This window comes from Crotalus tigris, unplaced genomic scaffold (genome assembly GCF_016545835.1).
Source record: "Crotalus tigris isolate CLP2741 ecotype Arizona unplaced genomic scaffold, ASM1654583v1 scf7180000017549.6302385, whole genome shotgun sequence".
Taxonomy (NCBI): domain Eukaryota; kingdom Metazoa; phylum Chordata; class Lepidosauria; order Squamata; family Viperidae; genus Crotalus; species Crotalus tigris.
The window spans coordinates 1,772,389-1,785,073 of NW_024096467.1; the positions used below are offsets into that span (position 1 = coordinate 1,772,389).

Consider the following 12,685-nt stretch of genomic DNA (forward strand, 5'->3'; position numbering starts at 1 on the left):
AATGTATAGTTAATTAATTGAATAAAGAATGAGGGCAATAATTTGCATAATGGTGTTGAAACTGGATTGCGGTTCATAATAACTGAACTCTGTGGAACATTAACTTGCACTCCTACAAAAGCTAAACATACTCTTCACTATTCTTCTGCTCCTTGCTACATTTGTTTTAAAGTGGACAACAGAAAATACTAAAAAGAAATCTATTTGTATACATAACTAAAGTTGATGGGTGGAGACCTAAAACAAAAATATTGTACTTTCCAGGAAGGCAGCCAATAACGAGCCTTTCTTAACCAAGTTTTGTGTATCTGAGGGGAGGAAGAGGGGGGAGAAGTAGGTTGTGTTTGTGTTGGGATAGTCTTTTTCACCTTTAAACCTCTAACTAAAAGTAGTTTGCATTGCTGCCATCTGGAATTAGATCTCCATGATTTGCTGCCACCTGGTGACATTATATTGCAATTCCAAGTAGTCTTTCCTAAAATGTTTGTGTTTTAACAGAATAACAAGAGTTGGAAGGGACCTTGGAGGTCTTCCAGTCCAACCCCCTGCTCAAGCAGGAAGCCCTATATACCATTTCAGACAAATGGTTGTCCAATCTCTTCTTAAAAACCTCCAGTGTTGGAGCATTTACAACTTCTGGAGGCAAGTTCTTCCACTGATGAATTGTTCTAATTGTCAGGAAATTTCTCTTTATTGTTCTAGGTTGCTTCTCTCTTTGATTAGTTTCCATTCATTGCTTCTTGTCTTGCCTTCAGGTGTGATAGAGAATAGTTTGACCCCCTCTTCCTTGTGGTAGATATAGGAACACTGCTATCATATAACCCCTAGTCCTTTTCTTAAACTAGACATACCCAATTCATGCAACCTTACTTTCAGGAAAAATGTTTTCTATTGCTTGCTTTACTGACACTACCAGAAAGGCTAACTCCAGTGAATTACATATGTTGGTTCTACAGGTAGTCCTCGATTTATGACCATTTGTTTAACAACTGTTCAAAGTTACAACAGCATTGAAAAAGTGACTTATAACTGGTCCTTGCACTGATCTTTATCCAGGCACTTGACTAGCAGTTTGGACAGTAGTAGCATCTTGCAGTCACACGATCACTATTTGCAACCTTCTTAGCTGGTTTTCGACAAGTAAAGCCAATGGGGAAGCCAGCAGGAAAGGTCACAAGTCACGGTCACATGAAGTCTCACTTTATGACCATGATAGTTAGCATAATGACCATGATAAAAAAACACAAAATCATGTGCGATCATGCGATGCCTCACTTAATAACCCCATTACTTAACAACAAATTTTCTGGTCCTGATTGTGGTTATAAATCAAGGATTACTGACAACCACAGATAATCAAAGTGCATGATGGTGATGATTGGCTTAGATAAAACAATTAGCACACAAAACACAAACCTATACCCAAATCTAGGTTTTATTTGTGGGTTTTTAATAATATAAATGGCATAACATCTATCATCAGGAACAGGAAAGTTTCATGTATTTGATTACACTTGTGACTGTGAAGCAACCACCAGTTGAGTGTTTTCTTTGGATGAAAATGCTACCATAAATTAGGAATTACTATTGTGACTACATTCGTATTGGATGCAACTTCTTTCTGTGCCCTACTTAGTAAATGTGTCATTTTTCAGCATGAGAAGATTGCTCAATGTGTTTTAGCTGTTTGTCCTGGACATTGCTTCTCCTTGCTTTAAAAAGTTACACCTACAAATAATATTGCTGGTGTTCAGTTTGTTTTGTGTGTGTTTTTTTATAAATTAAGCATCTGCAAGCTTTTGATTCAATGTAACATTTTCTTCAGATAGTGGAGAGCATCCTAAAACCTGAACAAAACATTCAGCCAATTCATTTGTAGATGTATGATATGGCACTGTTGTAGTCACAAATACCCCTGGGCATTCTGATCCTGTATCTACCACAGTTAAAAAAGTTGTGGCCGCAAGTAGTTTTGCAAAGGCTACAATGACTTCTTTTCCACAACAATGCTGCCATCCCCATAGGTTAAGTGGTATGCTTTCTGGGTTCATTTGGACATTCTAGCAAATTGAACAACTCAAACTGTTTAATTTATTGCCCAGCAAACAACACAGCAAGCTAATGCCATCATCTTTACCAATACCCCCAACGTGGATAGCATGATGACTTCCAATCTGCACATAATTCAATTCTGCCAAGTTTAAATTTAATATGGTGATGGTAGAACTCCATATACTGATTCTTTTTTCAATATATTCTCATGATCTTTGGGTTGCTATGCAGACTTGAAATAGTGTCAGGTCACGTAGAGTTTCTCCTTAAATTATCTCAGTTGTGATGGGAAAACAGTCAATCTCTGAGAGAAAGTATGTCAAAGGAACCCCCACCCAACATGAAATGTTCAGGTTACTTATGAGGCAATCAGTCCACATTTGCATGATTATGTGTCCTTTTGACTCTTGTTTGTATTGTGTCCTGTAGAGAATAAATCCCTATGCTGTATTCAAGATTAGTACTAGAGGCTTATGAGTAAGTGGTGAGGATCAATCCCTTCCCTATAAGTACTGATTGAAATGTTTAACTCCCCAAAAGCAAGGACAGAATGTTTATTTGTGCATAAATCTTCATTGCAGCAGAGAAGGACAGTGATGTAGAGATTATTAGATATTCACTGCTGTTCTTCAAAATCTGTGATGCCATTTGTGGTGCTGATGCCACATTTTGCGACATCACACACCTTTTTTCACTGGTGTATAATGTGTGAGCACTATGTCGGATATTACCTTTTTGACTGTCTGAAAGCTTATTCACACTGTTTTATCCACTGCCATGGTCTCTCCACTTCTAGAAAAGTGTCCAAGGTGATGATGTGGTAAATAAAGTTGGCAGAAATCTGCTATAATAGTAAATGAATTCTAAAAATGATTGTGGGTGTCATACAATTGGTAGTCTTGGGACATTCACAACTGCTTGGGTTTTTTTTTTTTTTTTTGGGTTGGTTAGCTTGTAATAGTGAATTAAAAGAAAATGTGTGTTTCATTGTTTGTATCTACTAAAACATAGCTGCAATCTATGAACTCTAATAAACATTTGAGATAATGCATTCAGATTCTATTCAACCAGTTTCTGCCCCTTAGTATATGCTGTATGGAACTTGCTGAGTTTTGCAAAACTTTGGGGTCACATTTTCCTGTTACATTATTTCATCTTTGAGATGTGTTTCAATATACTGAAATATACTACTAAGCAAAATGTCATCCAATATCATTTCAGCTTACGCTTACTATGTTGCCCTGAAAATGAGACTTGGTCTTATTTTTATTTTATTTTTTTGCCTCCAAAAGAGGCACCAGACCTTATTTGGAGGGGGTATCTTTTCCACTCACCTCCAGCACTGACAGCCCCGCCCAGCTGGCCCACTTCTACGGCCAAAAGAACAGCTTCATTCTGCTGCTGAGAATGGAGTTATGGATTGAATCTATAGCTCAGTTCTCGCCTGCAGTGGCCTTCTGGAAAGGCCTTTGACTGTGAAATGCAGGCCTGGGGATGCCGCAGAAGAAGTGGGCTGGCAAGGAGAGGCCTGGCTGCAAGGTAAGTGGGTGTGGGGCACATGGGGCAGCTCTATACCCCCCAGCTTGATCTTTAGGTGTGCACCTCGCTCCAAAACTAGGGCTTATTTTTGGGGTAGGGCTTATATTAGGCCCACCCCCAAAAAACAATCTAGGGCTTATTTTCGGGTTAAGTCTTACTTTCAGAGAAACATGGTAGTAGTTTTTGGGATAAGAAATATAGCATGCAGGCATTTGATGAAATTCAAATCCAATTCAAGCTTCTTCATTCAATTCTGATCTGAATCATGATCTGTTTCACAGCAAAGCTCACTGATTATTATATTTTACAGTAAAACTATTATTCCAATAGGATTGCTTTCTTCTATGGTATAATATTTGAATTGTATTTCTGATGGCTTTAGATTAGTATCTCTGAAATGCTACTGAAATGGATGTGTGTTATAATCAACATAGGAGGGCCAGTGTCCAAATATATTGATATAATTTTGCTATTTATTCCCACAGTGACCCATATTGATGTCTTGATTATCCCATTTATGCTACAGATTTCCAGGTCAGCTATCCCTGTTTCACATCAATTATTAAATCCTTTATCTTTAGCATGCACTAATGAATTCTTTTAAAATAACATTTACTTGCTGATCTTAGTAAATAGCTTGCTTGCTTATTGAATACATCCCATTTTGTTACATTTTCTGGAGGTTTCCCTCCTCCCTCCCCCCAAGCCTACATTAATCTGCTGGGTATGAAGTGCTACCATGATGAAAGCACAGTTAATTTTAACTTACTACAAGGTTTTTATTCCTTTTCATTATATTGTAAGTTTATTCACATTTCCTTTTAATTAGTAGTGATAATAGCATCTCTAGTAGCTGTTTCTTTGGAGATAGAAATTGCAGATCCTTTCTTAAATGTAAAATCTCTCCCCTTTTAAATGATTTTCAGAATTCCATATTAGACAATACCTAAAGCATTATTTAATTATTATGAAATTTGTAATATTTTGTTCCTTTTTTCATCAGTTATCATCAGGGCTGTGTCTTCTTGATTAACAAACAAAATACACTAGTCAGTGGAATCTCTAACGTTATATCATATAAGGGTAGCCCAAGATAACTAAGTAACAATTCTAGCATGCTTAATCCATCAATAACAATTATCCAATACACTATATCAGGGGTAGTCAACCTTGGCTCTTTTATGACTCATGGACTTCAACTCCCAGAATTCCTGAGCCAGCTAAAGCTAAGCTGCATAAAGCTAAGCTGGCTCAGGAATTCTGGGAGTTGAAGTCCACAAGTCATAAAAGAGCCAAGGTTGACTACCCCTGCACTATATGCCTTACCTGTTATACAAACATCCACGGGGAAAAGGGAATATGCTATAAAATCTCCTATCTTTCGATTCAAAAGTAAATTTCATCAGTAAATATGGATGAAGCTTTGCACAACGATTTGAGCTTTATTTTTAATCTACTATGAATGAGTAATAATAGGATTTTAAAAATTATTTTTAATACTTCCTTATACACACCGCAGTAGTTCAAATGGATTGCCAGGTTGCATGCAAGAGGTTGTTAAAAGAAATAAAGAAAACTCTTTCATGCCATCTAGTGGTTAGATTTTTGAAGCCCAGATTTGATGATCTAGACCTGAAAGTACTGCAGAAGATGAAAAAAAATAAAAAGAAAGAAAGAAACTGACCAATTTTAGAGTCATATTTTTTTTCTGAAACAAAATAGCTTATGCTACAGTGCAAAACAAAGAGATCAGGAAAATATTAACATTTTCTGAAAATTAAATATTTGAATAGTCTGAAATGAAGATTTAAACTGCTGCATTATAGGCCTGCACCCAACCTCCCAGGGCCTCCCCAATCTCAAGACATCAATGATCCGCATGGCTGCTTAATGACTGCAACAGGGAGAGTCAGGCTTGTGGTTATTAAATGAGAGGATCACATGGGTACCTTGCTTAACAACTGCTATGACATACAACCATAATTCTGAGCTCAGTTGTGATCATAAGCCAAGGACTACCAATATTTAATTACCATAATTTCTCTCTTATTGGGAAATCCTTCCGATTGTGCATACATCCATTGTATAAATAGTTGTTAGTAGAGGCCTTTTAATATTACTATTTGCTCATATTACAGAAACTACAAAATAATTTGATCAGATGTTAAGCTTGGTTGACTCCACAGCATTAACAATACCTGAGGTTGGGTAGTAGCTTTTCTTTTCAATGTGTATCCAATTATGTGATGTTCCTCTGCCACTTCTCCTGGAGAAAATTCTAAGAGAACACCTTAGGGAGCATGAGAAGATAAACATTTTATTCTCAGAAAATATCTTCTGGAAAATGTTGTCTCAGATCCAAAGTAGGTACTATATACTAATTAACTTCATGAAACATAGCACGGCTTCATTAACGGTTTTCCATAACTATCTTCAGTTGGAGAAACAATAGTAGTTGGTAAATCCACCTTCCATCCTAGAGTTCTGATTTTTTAAAAAATTCTCTTTAGCGCATATATAATATATAACTGAACTGGTACTGAAAATATTATTTCATAATATCTTGTCTGAAATTAATCCTTGACTTAAGCATTCATCAAAAAATAAATGTGTATGTTGCTAATGGTCAAGGGTAGAAGGTAGTGCAATATAATTTGAGGCAGAGAAAGTAGACAAGGTTGAATCTTTTTGCCTGTAACATTGACTGAGTCCTGATGCAATTCATTGAAGATGAAGAGTTTAAAATTTGTTAATAATAATGGAAAATCAGGAAAAAAACCAGGCAAAAATTTAAACTGAGATATGAAAAAGTGTACAAGAGTGTATTACAATAGGTGCATAAAGATAGGAAGCTGGTTTCGTCAAGCCTGTTTGTTTGTTCTCCCAAAATTCCATTTGCATGGAGTGCTTGATTCATTTCAGGTATCTTTGCCACGGAATCTCCCAATAGGAGTTTTAATGTTATGCCAGAGAGAGATCTGTTGGAAGAAATCCCATTCCTAAGAGTTTATTAATGTTTTCCTTAATCCATGTTGGCTAATTTACCATTTTTGCAAGTAAATAACAAATACCAGTTAATGTCTTCAGGCATTCTAATTTAGATTTCATGTCTAATTTCATAATACAAGTGCTTGAAAAGCCTTTTTTTCTATTAAACTGGTTTCTGGCCTTTCTAAACAATAGAAATTGGTTTAAAGCACACTGGCCCATCTGCATCCAGAAATCTTGCAAACACAATGTTACTTCACAAGGTGGTGCCATTACTCTTGATCTGTCCATTACTGTTCTGAGAATCTAAAATACATGGAAATATGACAGGAAAATTCCAACTTGCAACAAGCTTCCTGACAGGGCTTATTGGGGTTTTTAAAGACTACCTAAGTACCCTGCCCTTTATCTTAAAATACGCTTTAGCTTTACTTCTTTCAATTCAGACAAAGCTAATTTAGATAGGTGGCTTGTACAAAATAAGCATTTATCAAAAGGCACAGCTCCATCTATTCAAGCAGAGTTGTATTTCTGGTCTAATATCCAAGGTAAGCTCTTAGAACAGAGGTAGGCAACCTCAGCTCTTTTATGACTCATGGACTTCAACTCCCAGAATTCCTGAGTCAGCTATGCTGAGTCATAAAAGAGCCGAGGTTGCCTACCCCCATCTTAGACTATGTGCCATAATCCAAATTCAACTGACATTGTTTTATGCTAGGTAAACATAAAGATTGTACTGCCAGACCATGTACTTAATTGTGGCATCTGTATGATAATGTCATGGAATGCATGCTACGATTTTAATATTATTACTTGCTCTGGAAGTTGCTACCCCTTTATTCTCTGTAATTTGTGATTACTTTAAAAAAAAGTTATAACCAGGGGTATTATGTTCATGTTATGTTTCAGAACTGACTCAGGGCCACAAAACCAGTTCCCCAATCTCCTGTTTGATTCGAATTAACTCTTGACAATGTACCAGTAGCCCTAGGAGCATATCAACACTAGCATTTGTTTACAACTCCTCTATTTTCAACGAATCCTGATAATTAGTCTTCTGCATTGAATACTGTAGTAATTGTGTTTATATCCAACCAGTACACTGAGAGTTCAAGATAGAATAATACATGGGAACTCAATAGCACAAACATATTCCAGCAACCTCGTTTTTTAAAGGCTGCCCATCTTATCACTAAGTCGTGATATTGTCTCATCTCTAATTCATATTGAAGGCAGCTATAAGTAAATCTTAGCTTTTCCAGTTTTCAAATATTGATTTTCCTTTTAAGCAGGCAGTATATCTTGACAGCTTTTCTATAGATACAATCTGATATACTTCATTGATCCTTTTGTTGATGATCCTAGGAATGGGATCATTGTGACATTATTGAACAGTTTAGGCCAATGAGCCTCAACTTTGGCAACTTTAAGTTTCCTGAACTTCAATGCCCAGAATTCTACTTTTACAAAAACAGTAAAACCAGGTTTCAATATAGCATTCTGCAATCAAGTAGGAAAGAGCTGTTCTGCTGCCATGAAACTTTGCTTCCCATCATGTCTTTGAATTTGTCCACCCAACTTGTACAATTCCAGAGGCTAATTTTCAGGCTGGACAAGAGGACAGATGAAAATACTGAACCAACTTCTTCAAACCTTTGGTTTCCTGGCAGGTAAAGAAAGATTATTCTCTTTCTGGACCTGACACTTCTCCATAACTGGGATTGATTGGAAGGGCTGAGAGAGGTGGCAAGTGTCATTAGAGAGGTGGCTTTCTAAAAGCCCAAGTCTCCAGACCTGTGAAGAGCCCTCTGCCATCTTTCCTAATCAGAGTGAATGCTGATAAAAGGCTAAACCTGCAGTACTTTTATTGCCAGATAGTTTTCCCATAGCATGGGTGAAATTGAAAGCTGGGGACGCCAGCCTTCCCAGTATGAGAAATGAAAACTTTAACCTTTGGCTACAAATCTGAACAAAGACAGTTGGGCTTTGCAAAATAAATTGCTTTATTGGTTTCAGGAGGGAAAAGCATTTTTAGTGAAACTTGAGGAAGAGTCCCTAGAAGCCACAGAAAAGGCCTTACTACAGAATTCCAATATTCAGAAGTGGATATGAAAATCAAATGGGCAGAAGTCTCCCTTAAGCCTTTGGAAAAGAGAGAGTATTAGGAAGAAGCTTAGCCTGATTCTCCCCTCACAAACTGGGGTGGTAAGAGGGGCAGGAATAAAAACCAATAAAAACTTGCCAGATTCTGTTCACCCATTTTGCTTTTCTCTTTCTGGAGCCAGTTTTCTGTTCTAGACAACCTCAAAGGGCTATGGGGTGGAGGGAAATAACTATCCTGTACTCCTGTTACTGAGAAGGAAAATGCCTTACTACTTAAGCAAGCATTTTTTCCTACTTCCCACCAGACTTGTCTCACATGCCTACATCCTGTGCATCACCATTTTGGAAGGGGACTTAAAAAACTTTCCACACCTTAAAGTGTGTTTTGAGGAACCAAAACACAGGACATAGAATAACAATTGGAAGCGACCTTGGAGGTCTTCTAATCTGACCCCCTGCATCATTCCAGAAAAAGTTGCCCAATTTCTTCTTGAAAATCTCCAGTGATGGAGCACCCACAACTTCTGGAGGCAAGCCATTCCACTGATTGTTTGTGCTGTCAGGAAATTTCTCCTTAATTCTAGATTGGATCTCTTTTTAATAATCTTCCATCCCTTACTTCTTGTCCTGTGCTCAGGGTTTTAAAAAGTTGGTTGACCCCTTTTTCTCTGTGAGTCTCTCAAGTGTCGGAAGAGTGCTCTCAGGTCACCCCTAGTCGTCTTCCTTAGACTAGGCATATCCAGTTCCCACAACCCATCATTGAATACTTTAGCCTCCAGCACCATAATTATCTTTGTTGTTCTTTAACCTCTCAACATCTTTTTTTTAAATCTGGTGTGGATTAGAATTGGACGCAGATACCGAGTGAAGGGAAAAGCGTGAGAACAAGTCATAATGGAGGCGTGTCCACCAAACTCGGAGAAACTCTGGGGAGTTCCTGGGTGGAAGGGGTGGGGGGGAGAGAAAATCTTCCTTCTGGAGGCCTTGCAGCCGGAGTCGGCTATTCGACCGTGCTGTTAGTGCAGTTCTCTCCGGAGCGCGGCGCTAGGAAGCCACGCTGGCTGCCCTGAAGGAGCGGGATGAGCGGAGCCTCGTTTAAGAAGTACGACGGCTGCGGCCGCTCGTTCGCTCTGCCGCTCTTGCGTGGAGGAGGCACAGTGTTGGGAGGGGCGCGCAGAAACAAGCGCGGCAGCGGCGCTGACAAGGTGCTGCCCGCGGAGGCCTGTTCCGCTAATCCCGCTGCCCGCGGAGACAACTTCCACTCGGAGCAACAGCGCGCAGCTTCTGCCGCCGGTGGTGGCGCCTCTGCTGCGGTGGGAAGCGACCACGCCTCGTGGACTAGCAAAGGCGGTCTCGAGCTCTGGAAGCGTGACGAGAAAGAGGCGGAGGGAAAGAAGGCGGCGGCGGCGGGACCCGCAGCTCGGTGGGCGTCTCCTCGAGGGACGGAACCCTCTCTTTCTCGCCGCCGCCCCATCCTGTGGCTACCACCATGGCCGCGCGGTCCCGGCGCCCGTGGCTGAGTGTAGTCCTGGGGCTAGTCTTGGGGTTCACTGTCGCCTCCTGGCTCATCGCCCCCAAAGTGGTCGAGCTGAGCGAGAGGAAAAGGCGCGGCGGCCACGGCGGCTCCCTGAGTGGAGGCGGTGGCGGCGGCAGCAATAACCTCTGTGCTTTCTATGGCCGCGTGGCTGGTCTGCCCGGAGGAAAGAGGCAGCTGCGACCCGAGGAGCCGGCGGTCACGGCTGCAGGCTTGGGGGGCGGTAGACACAGGCGGTGGGAGAGGGAGCAACAGCCGCCCCCGGCGCCGCCCGCCGCAGAAGGGCCAATGCCGAGTCTCCCGGTTGCAGCTGCTGGAAGAGACCCCCAGGAAGAGGACGAGGAGGAAGAAGGCGGCGCCGGCCGCCACGGCAGCAGCCACAACGGCAGCGGGGACTACGCGGGCACCCCGGGCTGTTCCAAAACCCGGCACTTCCTTTACGTCGGGGTGATGACCGCCCAGAAGTACCTGGGCAGCCGAGCGCTCGCAGCGCAGCGGACCTGGGCGCGCTCCATCTCCGGACGGGTGGAGTTCTTCTCTAGCGAGGGATCGGTCCCTCCTCCCGGCCTAAAAGGAGAGCAACCCCTGCCAGTCGTGGCTTTACCCGGCGTGGACGACTCGTACCCGCCGCAGAAGAAATCCTTCATGATGCTCAAGTATATGTACGACCATTACCTGGACACCTATGAGTGGTTTATGCGGGCGGACGACGATGTCTACATCAAAGGTGAGAATCAAGAGTTCCGTTAGTGTGATTTTGTCTTGTGCAAAAGAGAAAGAGAAATGAGAGGGATTGACCATGTGCAGAGGGCGCCAGTGACCTGAGAAGTGTAACTAGCATCAGTAGACTTGCGGTTGGTAGATAAAGGGCAGGACTTCTTGAAAGCTTTAAAATCTGACTTTGGCAGATACAAAAACGATGCAGCATCTGACTATATATTCTGTAATGTTCATGCTTCCAAAATGTACTAAATATTTGAAATTATGAGGGATTAGATCCTACTGAAATTCTGCATGAACATGCTAAACATTTGCTAAGGTTGAGCAAGTAAAGAAACCCTCTTATTTGGACTCACTGGTTCCTTGTTATCTGCTTGTCAAAACTGACTCATAAACAAGTTACAAAAAGTACACCTTTACAAAAAGACTTATGTGATTTGAGTTCAACTCTTGGTGGTTGCATGAATGCATCTCTTGTTCAGAATTATCTAATGGAAGAATGGCAATAGCCATGCAAACATATTAATAGATTTCAAGTTATATTATTGTGTAATATACCACATGCAAACACTGTATTAATATAACCTATAAAGTAATTTACAAAGTATTTTTCCAACTTTATTTAATATTTTTTTATACTGCTACCTAGTAAGGAGAGAAGCAACCTAGAACTAAGGAGAACTTTCCTGACTTTTAGAACAATTAATCAATGGAGCAACTTGCTTCCAGAAGTTGTGAATGCTCCAATACTGGAAGTTTTTAAGAAGAGATTGGACAACCATTTATCTGAAATCGTATAGGGTTTCCTGCTTGAGCAGGTGGTTGGACTTATAGACCTCCAAAGTCTCTTCCAACTCTGTTATTCTGCTATGGCAATTGCAGAAATATAGTAATAAGTTGTCCATAACTAGAATGCAACATAAATAAATTTAAGTGGAATTAGAAAGAAAAGTTTGTAGAAGACCTTTTCCACCTGGTGGTGTCCCTAAATGTTTTCAGCTACTGTTTCCATCATCTCCATTGATAGGAATTGCATTGTACACATCTGGGGGCAGCTGGATTAAGTTGTAGAAGTCTGGTTTTTAGTTTCTGAAATAACAAATTGCCAGATGTTGTGAGTTTTATTTTCTCTTTATTTCAAAGGTTTTAATACCAGCTCTTAGCTTCAATAGTCTTTAAATTGCAGGGTAAACTGAATTGACAGGTCCCCAGAATTTTAAAGAAGCATCAGTAATATTTATCAAAGGCTTCAGTTCATAAGATTGCTTTGCAAACTCTAATTCCAACTAATTTAACTCTTTAATCACTGAACTGTGCCTTATAATACAAGGTAGTCCTCAACTTACAGCAGTTTATTTAGTTCAAAGTTACAGTGGCACTGAAAAAAGTGAATTATGACTGTTTTTCACAGTTACAACCTTTGCAGCATCCCCATGATCATGTGATCAAAATTCAGATGCTTGGCAACTGGTCCATACTTATGACCAGTTGCTGTGTCCCGAGGTCATGTGATCTCCTTTTGTCACCTTCTGACAAATAAAGTCAATAGCGAAGCCAGATTCACTTAACAACCAGGTGACTAACTTTTCAATGGCAATGATTCACTTAACAGCTATGGCAAGAAAGGTCATAAAATGGGGTAGAACTCAGTTAACAAATGTCTCACTTAACAACAGAAATTTTGGGCTCAATTGTGGTCTTAAGTCAAGGTCTACCTGTACAATTTTATATCTACTTACTTGGAATAAA

The 12,685-nt window shown here is 40.1% G+C and overlaps 1 protein-coding gene across 1 annotated transcript in view; it reads left to right on the forward strand.

Moving 5' to 3' along the window:
- The first annotated feature begins 8,687 nt into the window (after positions 1 to 8,687).
- Positions 8,688 to 12,685, forward strand: part of CHSY3 (chondroitin sulfate synthase 3) — a 59,546-nt gene continuing 55,548 nt past the window's right edge. Inside the window, exon 1 of the mRNA XM_039337403.1 lies at positions 8,688 to 10,943. Within this exon, the coding sequence (XP_039193337.1) occupies positions 10,172 to 10,943 (772 nt within the window). The 5' untranslated portion in view covers positions 8,688 to 10,171. The remainder of the gene's footprint in view (positions 10,944 to 12,685) is intronic.